Source organism: Brachypodium distachyon, chromosome 1 (genome assembly GCF_000005505.3).
Source record: "Brachypodium distachyon strain Bd21 chromosome 1, Brachypodium_distachyon_v3.0, whole genome shotgun sequence".
Taxonomy (NCBI): domain Eukaryota; kingdom Viridiplantae; phylum Streptophyta; class Magnoliopsida; order Poales; family Poaceae; genus Brachypodium; species Brachypodium distachyon.
Window position 1 is genome coordinate 60719511 of NC_016131.3, and position 14732 is coordinate 60734242.

General features: G+C 43.9%; 3 protein-coding genes and 1 non-coding gene across 4 annotated transcripts; all 4 read right to left on the reverse strand.

Moving 5' to 3' along the window:
• Nucleotides 1-1172: 1172 nt before the first annotated feature.
• TRNAL-CAG lies at nt 1173-1253 on the reverse strand. The gene has a single exon. It is a non-coding gene; the product is annotated as a tRNA-Leu (tRNA).
• Nucleotides 1254-1795: 542 nt separating this feature from the next.
• Nucleotides 1796-6826, reverse strand: LOC100833921 (probable apyrase 6). The gene is made up of 8 exons (XM_003557772.4): nt 6204-6826; nt 5556-5668; nt 5049-5156; nt 4030-4072; nt 3203-3388; nt 2649-2746; nt 2367-2563; nt 1796-2272 (listed from the first exon to the last, which is right to left on the reverse strand). The coding sequence occupies exons 1-8, from the start codon at nt 6709-6711 to the stop codon at nt 2026-2028; spliced, it is 1500 nt and encodes a 499-aa protein (XP_003557820.1). The 5' UTR covers nt 6712-6826; the 3' UTR covers nt 1796-2025.
• Nucleotides 6827-6925: 99 nt separating this feature from the next.
• LOC112270757 lies at nt 6926-8162 on the reverse strand. Its single transcript, XM_024458848.1, has 3 exons — nt 7911-8162; nt 7520-7593; nt 6926-7361 (listed from the first exon to the last, which is right to left on the reverse strand). The coding sequence occupies exons 1-3, from the start codon at nt 8160-8162 to the stop codon at nt 7127-7129; spliced, it is 561 nt and encodes a 186-aa protein (XP_024314616.1). The 3' UTR covers nt 6926-7126.
• A 4146-nt stretch (nt 8163-12308) lies between these two features.
• Nucleotides 12309-13658, reverse strand: LOC104581771 (expansin-A21). Its single transcript, XM_010230260.3, has 3 exons — nt 13268-13658; nt 12860-13178; nt 12309-12706 (listed from the first exon to the last, which is right to left on the reverse strand). Exons 1-3 carry the CDS (start codon nt 13413-13415, stop codon nt 12400-12402), a joined length of 774 nt encoding a protein of 257 aa, XP_010228562.1. The 5' UTR covers nt 13416-13658; the 3' UTR covers nt 12309-12399.
• Between the last annotated feature and the right edge of the window lie 1074 nt (nt 13659-14732).

The following is a 14732-nucleotide window of genomic DNA, read 5'->3' on the forward strand; positions in this document are numbered from 1 at the left end:
TCGATTCGGGCAGACATGTTTATTCAATCTTCCAGGTAGATTTTCCCGGATTTTTGAATGGATAAAATCCCTCATTCCTCTAAAAAGAAGGATAATCAAAGCATAGGCTGAATTTGCTGAATTAATGTTGACCAAATATTGACCGAAATTTTCGATCTCGGTCGTTTCGGGTTTGGTCTCGGTGTTTCGGGTAAAAGTGCACACACTCAGATCCATCCAGCGAGTAGAGCCTAGCGGCGAGGAAGTCAACGCCCATAGTAGTGCAGAGGGCAGAGGAAACCGGAGGCATAGTAGGCAGCTGAGACAACGGCTTGCAGGGGCTCGCCAGGGCGGTGGCAGAAGAAGACAGGGTGGGCCGCGAATCCTCATGTAAGGGATATGTGATCATATCAACTGATGCTTCATGCTAGAAGAAATGAATGGTGGCTCGAATCCTTTCTCCAATACGAAGTGTTACCAAGTGTGTTTAAGTGATGGGGTAGAATCCCACCTCTCACCCGGACCACATGTGGTGTGGGCATCATGTTCGGCAGCATAACGCAAGGCATCGAGATAGGGTCGGCGGCGCGCGGGCGACGAAGGACCTTTGAGCATCACAACATGCGGCGGAACGGCACCTAGAGGCTCCATGGCAAAAGAGACGAGTGACCGCTTGAATTGCTTTTCCAATGGCATGTTGATATAGTTTCCATCGGAGCCACCAGGGACTGTCTAAACTGGTTAGTTTTTTTTGTTTATAAGCTTCTAGCGCATCATAAGAACTATAAAAAAAAGACCATAAATATTCTTTAGTAAACCGCCGGCGCTCTAACAAAAATACTTGCATGCATCAAAAAATGTGGGTATATCCATTAAAAATGACAATTTTTAGCGGAGGGATACTTAAATAGTCTTTAATAGATGAAAATCAAAAGATTTCTAGTTTTGATGGTAACATCCGGTTGGATCCATTCTTTTTAAATTATCACTTTGCCCATCATGATTCTTGGGAGAACACATTGGGAATAACTCAAACAATTCATTTGTGAAAATGCATGTTTATTCAAATCGCACACAAAAAAATATGGCCAAATTTTCATTGTCAATATGGATTCCTTTGTTGCCTGAACTATTTTTGGCTTTAATATAAACCTGAAGAATGATGAGCTATTTTAATTTAATAGCTAAAAACTTGTCAAGAGTGGGATTTGAACCCACGCCCTTTCGGACCAGTACCTGAAACTGGCGCCTTAGACCAACTCGGCCATCTTGACTACGCAGAGTTATGCAAGACATCTCTTTTTAACATAATACTCCATAGATAACAATTATAGCAGTACGTCAGATCTATCTTGCCATTCTTGTAATAAAATTATTAGTTCCAACTCGGTTGGTTGGTCCAGCGATGGGCAAGCCACGAGTCCATGATTGGAATCGCTTCCGCGCTTCAATGATTCCTCGTCACAGTTGTGAGGCTAAATTTATCGGTGCTTCCAGGGACTCCTGAATCCTGATAGTGAAGTCCAAAACACCCTGTATAAAAAGTTGTGAATAATTCTCAAAGAAGTGCACGTAACATTTATCATTTTATCTACCATATACTCGAAATCAAAATTTAGTCAACTCGTGAAACAAAAAAAAAGAGAAATATATCGCTTATATATAGTTAGTCAAAATTTAGTTACAGATTTTCAAAGAAGATAGATACCAATTTGTGCCAACCAGCTTAAACGCTGTTTCTGTGTTTGGAAGTACCTGATCTGTACCGACGTCCGACGGGTGAGATACAGGCAAAATAGCAAGACAACACCCCACAGTGTCAACCATAAATAATACATATACTTAATTATCAAATATATAGTATTACATGACAAAAAATGGTCTACAAGTACTTCTGCACATGCTACAAACAAGAGTGCTATCCTTGATGCTCCACCACCCAGCTCTCTTACCAACGAATACAAAGAATTGAACTTATACATTTTTGGTAAAGAACAATATCTATTTCCTGTCAAATATATATGGTTGTCTGCACAAAGGTCAGCGTCAGCTGATGCGTGTTATAATGTATCTGCCTTTTTCTAAATCATATATAATCTTTGTCTTGGGCTTCCTCCATCTCGATACGAAAAAAACTCCACACGCAAGAAATGCTCCTAGCACAGCAAGCAATGGTATATGATTATGCACCGATGCTGCAGCAGCGCCTGGAATTGTACCTTTCATGTTTGTGATGAAAGCTCCTAGGGCCCACTCTACTTGAGTGTCTCTGACCTGATTTGAAAACTCAATCCTGCTCAGCAAAAGATGTAAGCAGCAAGAAATGTAAGATTACTCAAGGGTAGATTTTACTGAACAATGATTGATGGCGTCCTGATAATGCTTGCCTATTGTCCTCCAGTGGTACACCAAGACTGTCATGCAGTAGAGCTACGATATACGCCGACGAAAAGCAATACCGTGAGAAATCTTCATCTGACTGATTAATATACTTTTGTCTAAGAGTGGACAAGTCCTTGTTACAAAATTGCTCTCCAGCATGAGCAAAATCAGATAGTGATGAAGACTGCTTCAGTCCAAGGAACTGGAAGAAAATGTATACTTGTCAGAGTTGTCCAAAGAAAACGATGGCATGTGCAGGGGATTTAAAAAAGAAACAAGCAGCTGACCTTCGATGTAAAATAGAAATTTTCAGTTGCCAGGAAATGCCCACGGAGCTCAGGTACAAAAGTAGATCCCAGGTGACATTGCTGATACTGGCACTTTTCTGCATTTAGGACATGAAAGTTAATGGCATATGGACACGGAATGAAAATGCCAGACAGGACAAATCTGACTTTTGCATAAAAGTGGTATTAGCTTTAAGCACATAATGCTCCATTGACTTTCTAAGTCACCATAAAGAACATGCTCATCAAAGTACTCAAAGTGCCATGATTTGCAAAAGTTATTGGGTCAATGCAGCTAAGAACCACCATCTTTCTTGCCATCAAATAATCACAACGATGCCCTCCTACATCCATTTTAACATTCAGTTCATCCTTTTTATTTGCGGGGTAACCTTCAGTTCACTATGACAATGCCACATTTTCTATGTTCAGCACTTCAGCTGTAGGTATTCTAAGCACATGAATAGCGAAGACAAGGAAGAATTGTGTAACAACTAAATAACCATAGACATGGACAAAGAAAAAGGGATCAAAGTGCCCACATGTAATCTTACCCTTTCGTTCTTGCATCATCATCAACGAAGAAGATCTACATTCTTTAAAGTTTCCGCTTCCATTACCAACATATTGATTCTCTAAATTTGATCTTGAAACGTTGATTGGTCTCGCCATTACTTCTCTTTTGTGAGAATATCCTTTGGGAGCACAAGGATCGACAAGTGTACCATTTTTGGAAGATCCTGCAATCGCACGAATTATGATGGAACACTGGTAGTATCTTGAACTTGCAAGCGAATATTCCCTCTTCCCCAGAAAATATGCCATTCTTACATTCAAATCATGTTCCTGGATATATGGCATTCTACCATTTCGAGGTAACTTTATGCATAATCCTCCCTTTTGGTTATTTCTAATGTCATTTATCAGTACGAAATAGAACGGAACAACAAACAGTTTCCAAAGGTAAGTGGCTTAATAAAGAGAGGTTATGCAGTCTTTTCTACGTGTCTGTTTGTTGAAGCACAAATGCGTTATACGTGATGCATTCAGGAACATAGAGAATATTTGTACTTTTAAAAGCTAACCGATGGAATTAAAAACAAAGCATCTGTTCTGTCTGCATTTTGCACTCTGTTCTGTTGATATACTATCTGTACGACAATCCTGGGACATCTGTACCCCCGTAGGATAACTATTAGCTATTGGCATGACTAAGCAAGGTTCTGTGGTTAGTATTCCACTATTCCTATTTGCTGGATATATTACCGGGGACTTAATTTTCCATTGTCCATCAGATACTGAATTGCATAGTTATCATGGCAAGGACCATAAATGGCAAGATTGACTGTTTCAGCATAATAGAAAGAGAAAGTACAGATACCTCTTGACCTCACTATTTCACGGAACGAGTCTTGTGCTGCATTCTGTGAAAAGACATGAATATGCCAGAAGGTTAATCTATTGTAGTATATCAGAAGATCAGAATACACCAGTGCCCAGGGGTCCTGACTGGCCGACAGCCCCTCACCGGATGTGTCTATTATAGCACTGGGACATGTTTTGTGTACGCACCAGATGCTCTCATTTAGCATTATAAATAAATAAGAGAAAATAACATTTCATAAGATTTTCAGAAGGTGAATTAATAAGATGCATATAACGGCATTAAATCACATTAGACATCAAGCATGCATCTCCCAATCTCCTTATATCCCACTAAATGGACTGACACGTAGTCAGACGTTACTTCTAAAACCTTGTAACACTGCAAAAACATTCTTTTGAAAATTTGTAAGTAGCATGAAACATCCAGAAACTTCCTCAAAATTGCTTTTGAAACTTCAAGCTGGATAGCAATTTGCTTGCAACATGTTTTTGAAACTTTAGACTTGTCTGGACTTTTCTTTTGAAATGAAAACTCTCATCGATGGAATCCTTCAAAATTTGAGACTTTGAACTTGCTTACAAAACTTCAAGCCTCAATGAAACTTAGACACAAAATCTGGAACTCAAGCACTCTTCCTTCCATGTACAAAGTCTGCTCTCGAGACATTTCTTCTCTTTTATGTATGGATTATGAGAATATTTTATGCATCGGAGGACAGCGACCATTTGATGATGTTTGGAGAATTAAATTGTGTCCCCAATACGTAAGAGCTCATTCATTGATCTGGTAGTTATCAGTGCCAATAATAAATAATAGCTTTCTCTCAATAAAACAAATTATAGCCCTAATGGAACATGTTTTTTCAGTCAAAAAAATGGAACGTGTTTTGGCTGCTGTTCAAACAAATCTTGGAATAACGGTGATATGGATGACTGGACATCCCTGGGCATTAAATTCAGTCTCTAACAAGATTATACATAAAGAAGAGGATTCAACAGACACAAAGAACTCACTTGTCCAAAGTTCAGAAAGCTGTTGCTATAGAGAGTATATGCTGTTTCACCAAAAGTAAAATTAGTTGATAGTTCAGGAGGAAGTACTTCATCGGAAACAAACGTCAGCTGAAACAAAACATCAATTAAGTTAGCAGGAAATTTCAATTTCTCGGAAAATAACCAGAACACAACCAATTATGTGTATAGATATCAAATTTGGCTATTCCTCGTCAATAAAGCCATTTACACTGGCACTATCATTAGCAATCACCATATCATATTTATGTTGATGTAACTGCATCATCATTATCAATAACCATTTACACTATTACTGTCATCATCATTCTTCTTCTTCTTCTTCTTCTTATTATTATTATTCTTATTATTATTATTATTATTAGTTGTTGTTGTTACTATTATTACCATTACAATTGTCATCATCATTATTATTATGCATCATCGTTACTTCGTTAAACTAAACAAGACTAAAGGAAGATAAAAGCTGTGCATGTGCTATCAGAGAACCTGAGCTGAAGCTCCTCCAAGTTCAATTATTCCAATGGTTTGTTGAGGAACCCCTCCAAGTGTGCCCAGAGCATAGTTTGCCGCAACCCAAGCATAGACACCTTCATCAGAACCTATAAGAATGGTACCAGCCAAAGTAAGGACCAAACTTGAAAAATATTTCAGGTAATCACACAATAACCATCTATATCCATTTCACTTACTGAATCACAGTAGCACACTGTCCACATTATGCATATCGGTTAATCATCGTTTTCCTTTGCCTATGATTTGCTCAAAGTTATCTTACGAAAACATAGTAAGACCGTCTTGGAACCCAAGATCTTTCTCATGGTCATATCGAAACTGAAGACTCACTGTGAAGTTATTCACAGGTCATATATGAAGGCAACAAATGTACCACATTAAACTGCATATCCACGAGAAATTAAAACAAGTTCCAAACCCACCAAGGTCCAGAAGACATCCATCGAACAGCAATTTGTGGTGTCTTCCCATCCCAGGAAAAATCATATCACCATAACACCATGCAAGATTTCCGACTCATCATCCAACTCAAATGCTGATGCTTCATTTCAATCCAGTACCCATGAAACTAGCGCAGTAACTTGGGTCTAATAGTATAAAATAGCCAGAAATCGACAGTACCTGGGATCACCTTGGCCCACGCGTCCTCGAAGCGGAACCCGGAGGCTCGGAGCGCGTCCCTGCAGGACGCCAAGATCGCCTCCTGGACGCGCTCCTCCAGCAGCCGCATCCCGGCGGTGGCCATCAGCCGCACCTCCGTTGCCTTGGCGCCCCTCGCGCCCCCTACCTTGTCCCTGGCGAACTCCATGAGCGGTCTGAGAGATTCCCCCGCGCGCGCCGGGTCGGCGGCGAAGGAGGAGAGGCCCGGGGAGACGCGCATGACGGTGGAGCGCGTCAGATCCGGGCGGCCGTCGGGACCCGCGGCGAAGACGTGTGCCCGGGTGCCGGTACTGCCGCCGTCTATGATCACAGAGAAGCGCGGGGAGGGGGCGTGGTGCGGCGGCGGGGAGAGGAAGTGGACGAGGGCGGAGACGACGATGGCGAGGAGGGCGGAGCCAAGGCAGAGGCCGCAGAGGCGGCAGCGGCCGCGGCGTGGGCGTGGGGAGAGGGGTTTTGTAGGGACAGACATGGCGGGAAGCGGACTCTGTGTCCGGCCGCCACCGCCGTGACTCGTCGACGGCGAGAGAGCGACGACGAGTTTTATTTTTATTTTATTATTATTATTAGTTTCTTACATTATTTTCTTCTTTTGAAACTGCGAGGGAGGGCCGTCTTTATAGTACGAGCAGAGATACTTTGGAAGCCCGAAGCCGGAGGTGAACGCGTAACAACACGATTACGTATTCCTTGTAAGAAAACGGGCGTCGGATGTCTATTACGTAAAATAAGGACTTGGACAGGTACAGATACACAGCTGCACACTGCTACATCATCTTCTATGCAAAAAGAACAAAAGAACTACAGTAGTATATCCATCCATCATCCATCGGTACTTCAGTCGGGCCGTGAGAAGCTGCAAAATGAAAGTGATCGGTGCGTTTTTCCTAGAGCTTGAGCTCGAGGTCCAGCTGTTCCCCGGCGTCCTGGCGATCCTCGTCGTCGTCTGAGTCGACGAGGTCCACAAAAGCAACCTGAGGCTTCCTCGCCTGGCGATGCTGACCCTGCTGAGCCTGCACTCGAAGACGGTGGCGATCCTGCTCTGCAGCCACGGCCACAACGTTATTCTGATGATTCTGACGTGGCGCAACGTGGTCGCTCGATGCCTGCAGCTGCAAGTACCTGCTGATATATACACGAGGATTGAGTTTGAGTTTGAGTTTGAGTGCAAAGGCAAAAGAAAATCTCCAACTTTCGTCCTAGCAAGCAAGCAAAGCTGGTCGGTCGATTAGAAACGATATAGTAAACTGGACTAGTTAAGCAAACGACGCAAGATATACCTGCAGGCCAAAGCGTAATGCTGGGCGCTGTAATACTGAGGATGACAATCTCTTGCCGCGGCTCCATCTCCGACCTGCACGCGTAAGCACGCCAGCTGGTTAATTTATCAACAGCGTGCGACACGTAAATGTTGGGGATTTTTCTTTTCAGGAAGTAGGTAAATGTTGGTTCTTGGTGGGTAAATGCGAGAAATATTTTCTTGCAGCACCAACAGGATGTCGCATGTAAATGTTGGGGCTTTTTTCTTTTCAGGTAGTAAGTAAATGTTGGTTCTTGGTGGGTAAATGCGAGAATTTTTTTCTCGCGGTACCAAAACTACTCCTGAATTTCTGAATGATGCGAGTACGAATATGACGTGATTATACATTGCACAAGGGTAGACGTACTTACATATGGATTGAATCGCACGCCGGGGAGCAGAGATGGAGGCGGTGCCGCGGCAGGCGGCGTCAACGGCAGCGACGGGAACATGTAGAAATTCTCCGCCGTCTCGAGCTGCGCCCTGATGCTCTCCAGCGCTGCCACGCCGAGCCCCCGCCTCGGCTCCCGTCTGGACGGCACGTCCCCTAGGCCGGCGCCGGCCGCCTTCCTTTTCTTCCCGGCCAGCCCTTTGCTGCTTCCCCCGCCGCCGCCACTCGCCATGATCGGCCCTCGAAGGTCTTGTCTCTCCCTCAATCCTGCACGCACGCACGCACGCGCCTATTTAAATCCAAATGCATTCCCGATACGGAAACTCAGCTGTTATCTCAGCATTGATGCCAGGGGGATCGATTACGATACTCTGCCAAATATGTATTTTCCCCACTTTAATTTCTTCTTCATATGCCCAATCTCCCGGCCAGATGGCAAGGTGCCATGGATGCTGCCAAGATTTAGCCGTTACTGCTCCGCGCTATACTTGGGAAGCAAATCTTCTCTGGGTTGCACGCAATAATATTCGCGATCTTGGTGTGATGGGAGCAAAATAAGAAAGAATTTATCCTGCGTGCGCGCACATATTTCTGTAAGGGCTCGTTTTGGTTAACCAAATCCCCCCAGGGATCTCCCCTCCAGGCTCCAGCGCGCACCCCATTGGTTCTTCGACTTCGGTGAGCATTCCCCTCCATCCACTTCCTCCTCTTCTCTCCCTCTTCTGCTCCTAGGTTTCTCTAAAGCTTCCATCAGATCTGTGTTACAAGGGGTGTCCTCTGCTCCTAGGGTTCGTGAGGGAAACACACGAAGTGAAGCCCTTGGAGAGATTCACGTTTCAACCACCTTGCAAGATCGCAAATTTATCTCTAGGAGGTATGCGTTATTGCAATCCAACTTTCTTTTCTCGAACACGCCGAGCGGCGTGTCTGTTATTGCAATCCAACTGAATTTACTGCTTTTTTTTGTAGACCTCTAGATACCCAACAAAAGCATGGTTTAATTCTGTTGCTTGGCTACTGATCCTGAGATGATAATGTATTGTGTGTCGGTAATCAAAATAAGTCTTGTACCTAAACGTATCCTTGTCCTAATTCACATAAACCTTGAGATAAAAATAACTAGAATAGAGGTCTGCTTGGATAACCTCATCCTAATTCAGGTTAGGGGTTTGTTGTATTGTCCTGGACAATGGAGTTTCATGGTAGCTTGACACAATATATTTCAGAAATCTGAAGGTTGTATGGAAGAAGCATTTAAAAAATTGTCCGTAATGATTTTCAAGCGCAAATCAGTTTAATACTTTGATATGTTGCTCTGAATATCATCTCGATCTTAATTGTTTTGGCTCATAAAAAAACAAGATTATTATTCTGAAAAAAGGGTACTCAATTGAAGGCTGGAGAAACTTGCTTCATAATTTTACATAGGCTTTCAGTCTAACGAATTGTCCATTTATAGTGCTCGGATAATGTTCAGGTTCCTTCCAATGCTGCCATGAATTCGTGTCTTTTACAGAGACACGAAGTTGTCAATATTCATGCATCTTACACCATTGCATCACAATGTTATTTTAAGCTAGACCTGCAACTTTGTAATTGAACATTGCCCTTTATTGTCAACTGACCATAATTTTACATATATTTTTTTCAAGGAGGAGACATAATTTTAGATATGATGCATCATATTGAACGTTCTCTGGTTAGTGTCCTTCCCCCCTTCTCGGGCGACAATATCCGTGTCTTTAACTCTTTATTGTTATTGCACAGGAATTAGGAGAAAATTGATGTCTTTGGACTTATGCTTGTGACAGATTGGCCTAAGAAAATATGATTTCATACAAATGTCATGCATCCATGGAGTAGGTTATGCTTGCACCCAACATTTCGTGTGTGGCGGCTAATGTTGAGATATGTGTCGAATATGTGTACCCAAAAGCATGGTTTAATTATGTTGCTTGGCTACTGATCCTGAAATGATAATGTATTGTGTGTCGGTACACAAAATAAGTCTTGTACCTAAACGCCTGACAAGTAAATCAAACCCGTATCCTTGTCCTAATTCAGATAAGCTTTGGGATTAAAATTAACTAAAATAGAGGTCTGTTTACCTGAGAAGTAATCAAACTTGTAGCATCTTTAGGATAACGTCATCCTAATTTAGGTTACCGGTTTGTTGTATTGTCCTGGACAATAAAGTTTCATGGTAGCTTGGCACAATATATTTCAGAAATCTGAAGGTTTAATAGAAGAACCCTTTTAAAAAGATTGTACGTAATGATTTTCAAGCGCAAATCAGTTTAATACTTTGATATGTTGCTCTGCATATCATCTCGATCTTGATTGTTTTGGCTCATAAAAAGAAACAAGATTATTATTCTGAAAAAAGGAACTCAATTGAAGGCTAGAGAAATTTGCTACATAATTTTACATAGGCTTTCAGTCTAACGAATAATGTTAAGGTTCCTGCCAATGCTGCCATGAATTCATGTATTTTACAGAGACACAAAGTTGTAAATATTCATGTATCCTATTGAACCTTGTCCACTGTTTCTCTAATCGGTGTCCTTCCCCCCTTCCCAGGCAACAATATCCGTGTCGTTAACTCTTTATTGTTACTGCACAGGAATTAGGAGAAAATTGATCTCTCTGGACTCATGCTTGTGACAGAGTGGCCTAAAAAATATGATTATGATTTCTTATAAATGTGATGCATCCGTGAAGTAGCTGTGCTTGCACCCAATGTGTGATGACAATATGTGACTTCGATATGCATTTCACTTATGCTTTAATTGGACAACCTGGTGCTTGTGTCGTGCTATAGTATCATGCAATTGACAGGGACAGTGCCACATTTCTCCATCCTCCAAAAGATGAGCATTTCAACTTGTTAATATAATGTAATTTTATCTTACAACTAAAATGCATTTTTTTAAGACAAGTACTACCTTGTAGATGCTGGCTATCCTAATAGATTGGAATCTCGCACCATGCAAAGGAGAAAGGTACCATGTTCCTGATATCTATAGAGGTGTAGCGCCAAATACTCCGAAGGAGAAGTTCAATAGGATCCACTCATCCAAGCGTAATGTTTGCATCGAGAGAACCTTTGGAGTATTGAAAAACAAATGGCAAATTCTTCTCAAGAAGCCGAAACACTCCATTGATACCCAAAAGATGATTGTTGTTGCGACTATGACATTGCACAACTATGTTCATGCCGATGACAGAGAAGATATCCATTTTGAGCGCTGCGACAGGGATCCGAATTACATGCCAGAAATTCCGGAACGATATAAGAGGTGTGTTGTACCTCCGGGTGCTTCGGATTCATCAACTTCGGTGGCAAACGGTGTTGACATGAATGCGATCAGGATAAGCTTGCTACTGCCATTGTTGTAGGTTGGTGATGCTTTTGTCATTTGGAACTTATGAGTAATTTTGATGCTTTTGTCGTACGTAACATGGGAGTCTTCCATATAAATTGACTTGTTTGTGTTTAAATTATGCTAAATGCCTTATATGCACCTACAAAAATATTTAATGTTAACTCCATCGAAAAACACCTGTATACATGGTAACATCCCAGTGAGACGAGCTGAACGTACCAGCACTGCCGTCGAACCCAGATTTTCTTTTCATTTTTTGAGCGAACAGAAACAAGCCGACGTCGCACGAAAAAAAATGGCAACCCGATGCTCCATCAATTCAGGGGATGCGCTCGATTCTCTCTTTGGGCCGGCCTGCAATGCTCCTGCTTCTAATTTCAGCGAGCAGGCTGAACAAAGCTTGGCTGTGGCTGGCTGTTAACGAGCTTTCAGCCCGGTTGAGCTGTGCAGAACATTTTCTGCTCCAGATCGGATGCGGAAGTGGGAACTGGAAGCTGGATCCGATGATTTTTGGGAAGCTGGTTTGTTACCGAACACACGCTAAATGTTACTGGCTGTTAGAGCCGGTTTAGTGTGCTAATTATTTGATAATTGTGAGGTGGAAATGATTTGTGTACGTTTTGTGGGGTAGTTTTAGAAAATAAAACGTTGGTGACTTTTTTTTTGACAGCAAAGATATAATTAGTGTTACATCTTTGATTAAGAGAGAAATTATGCTCGGGGGAGGAGAATGAAACCAGCAGGACGAGGGAGGGCTGGTCTTCGCTAACTCAGCAGTCAGCAAGCTGATGCTCTACAGAATTGTCCGCCCTCGGACAATGCCTGAATGAAATCTTCACAAAAACGTTGGTGACTTTGCAAGTAGGAGTAGTTGAGATAAAGATTTGTTGCTGCAGGTACATGGCAGACAAAAGACCGTGGCACACCCTCCTGTCACGATATCGACCGTGGCACACCCTCCTGTCACGATATCGACCGCGGCACACTCTGGATCCCGGGAACTTGTTGTTAAACGAAACCCGGCGAGCATTAATTGTACTACACAGCATGCAGATAGCCAAGCAGCCCTGTACAGGATGGATCTCAACGGAACTGGGCGCCGGTGAAGGTTTGGCCGAAGGCCCAGCCGGCCGGCGCGACGTTGCGCGAGACGACGGAGCGCCTGTCGCTGGCCGTGACGACGAAGGAGAGCGGCTGGCCGTCGAGGCGCGCGGCGCTCTGCCAGTTCTGGCCCCAGTTCCTGGACATGGCCTGCCATCGCGTCCGGCCGCCCTTGACGGCCACCGCGTGCACGTCGCCCGCGCCCCCCACGTTGCTCACCAGCACCAGGTTGAAGTAGGAGTGGCCGTTGATGGTGAACCGGATGCCGCCCCTCCTCCTGCACGCCACCCTGCGCGCATGCCAATGCACACCACCATTGGTGTCTGGACTCAAATTTGATCCGGAGACTGGGTAATAATCCCTCCGTTTCTAAATACGTTTTAGTGCAAGCAAGACAAGTATTTAGGAACAGAGGGAGTAGCTCAGTGACATTCATTTATACCGGCGGTAGGCGACGGGGACGATGCCGGCGCGGTAGCGGGCGATGCGGAGGAAGGCCGGCTGGGACATGTCGAAGTGGTGGAGGGGCGGGTTGCACCAGCCGCCCTTGTCGTTGGGGAGCGCGTAGTTGGGCGGGCAAAGGTTGGTGGCCGTCACCACGATGGAGCCCGCCCGCGGCAGGCACGACCCGGCGCCCCCCGCGCAGCGCAGCTCGAAGCACGCGCCGCAGCTCAGCCCGTTGCCGAACAGCGCCGTGCTCAGCGCCGCCGTGTCCGTGCCGTACCCCTGGCTGTACAGATTGCCGTACCCGCACGCGCCCCCTGCGTTATATATGTTTCGTCAACACAAGGAGTACTACATTGCACGTTGTGGCTGATAGATCGAGAAAACTCGAATGCCGTTTGCTCACCCATGGTGCCGGAGGCGTCGCCGCCGCCATAGAAGGTGGCGTGGGCGTTGGTCCAGCCGTCGGCCGACGAAGACAGTGAAAGCAGAGCAAGCAACAAGAGCAGCGCCATTGATCTGTCCGTGCGTGGTACGTGATGCAAGTGCCCCATTTTGAGTGTGGGAGCTATAAATAGATAGATATAGGTAGATGCTCGGACAGTGTAAATTTGAACAGCGATGTTCAGTTGACACCCTAATTTATGTAGTGTAACGAACTCCGGTAGCACTTATTAGCTGGATGCACTTGCAACTCCCTCTCTCTCTCTCTCTGGTCTCTGCACATGCATGGTCCCATTTCTGTGCATTTCAAGGGCCTTGGTGCATTTCATGGTGATACACACTGGCTTGGTAACTCAGGCCCTTTGCCTCCAGTAGAGGACCCGGGAGTTACAAAGTAAGATGATGATTTTGCCTGGATGACAAGTTATTCGTGTCCAAGTTTTTTGCTTTTACGAATTAGCCTGTCTAGTTTTTCTCCAACGAATTAGCCAATTCTTGTGATGTGTATTCGTTTAGGATACATATTACGGAAACACAATGAATTCATTGCAGCATTCGTCATTCAACATATGGACCCTCATGTGACTTATTTCTAACCATTCGCCAAAATCACATGACATGTGCCGGTCGATGTGTATCCCCTCCCCTGTCGGTTGCACGCCTTGAATGCTAGCTTAGCTGCAGGTACACACCATGACATATCCCATGATGTCAATTGTCAAGTCTCTCTGAACTCCAACAAGATCGCAGAGAAGGGCTTTAGCAGCACGAGGGGGCACTAAATGTGCAGGCAAGACAAAGCTTTGATCAACCACAATTCCAACTACTTTAGCTACTTTTTGTATGTCCTGAAGCCGAATGTGCTAGCATGTATGTACACCAGCAGCCAAGTGTTCCGCTCCAGCTAATTTATGGTTGTAAGTTGTAACCAGCAAACTGGTGGATGAAATAAGGTCTCTGCACGCAGTTTTTATGAACAGGGATCAATGGACGCATCTGAATCTTCAGATCGAGTCCTGTCTTGGCATCAAACAGAGGGGCACACTCACATCACGCCTTCATTACTGGGCACCAGATCTTACAAGTGTCCATGGAGATTTCCTACTGTTATAGTTTTGGTAATTGGTACACCGTCTGCCCAGCCGAAACTGTTACAGTTGACATTTTTATTGTCATGTCAGAACAAACAGAAAACCAAAAGTCCACGTACATTTCCTTTTGAGTAAACTCCACTGTGGAATTGCGATATAAGGTTGAACTAGATTTGGAAGTTAAAAACCAAACTGAGATTCAGAACAGAATTTCGACTGTTAAAAATCTGACGCAATTCCTTTCTTTTCCAGTTCAAAGATTTACCCTGTTTTGTTTTCTTGAGCAAATGAACAGCTTCAACCGTGGCCGGTGACCGACACTGTCACTTTATTCTT

What these genes read in the sequence shown, in the direction of transcription:
- LOC100833921 (XM_003557772.4), bottom strand. Translation starts at nt 6,711, where the DNA reads ATGTCTGTCCCTACAAAACCCCTCTCCCCACGCCCACGCCGCGGCCGC. An exon ending in ATTTCTATTTTACATCGAAG is followed by an intron (nt 2,564 to 2,648) that starts GTCAGCTGCTTG and finishes ATTTTCTTCCAG; the next exon opens with TTCCTTGGACTGAAGCAGTC. An exon ending in GTACCACTGGAGGACAATAG is followed by an intron (nt 2,273 to 2,366) that starts GCAAGCATTATC and finishes TTTGCTGAGCAG; the next exon opens with GATTGAGTTTTCAAATCAGG.
- LOC112270757 (XM_024458848.1), bottom strand. Translation starts at nt 8,162, where the DNA reads ATGGCGAGTGGCGGCGGCGGGGGAAGCAGCAAAGGGCTGGCCGGGAAG. An exon ending in GCGTGCGATTCAATCCATAT is followed by an intron (nt 7,594 to 7,910) that starts GTAAGTACGTCT and finishes TTACGCGTGCAG; the next exon opens with GTCGGAGATGGAGCCGCGGC. An exon ending in CATTACGCTTTGGCCTGCAG is followed by an intron (nt 7,362 to 7,519) that starts GTATATCTTGCG and finishes ATATATCAGCAG; the next exon opens with GTACTTGCAGCTGCAGGCAT.
- LOC104581771 (XM_010230260.3), bottom strand. Translation starts at nt 13,415, where the DNA reads ATGGGGCACTTGCATCACGTACCACGCACGGACAGATCAATGGCGCTG. An exon ending in CGACGCCTCCGGCACCATGG is followed by an intron (nt 13,179 to 13,267) that starts GTGAGCAAACGG and finishes TATATAACGCAG; the next exon opens with GGGGCGCGTGCGGGTACGGC. An exon ending in GTCCCCGTCGCCTACCGCCG is followed by an intron (nt 12,707 to 12,859) that starts GTATAAATGAAT and finishes GCATGCGCGCAG; the next exon opens with GGTGGCGTGCAGGAGGAGGG.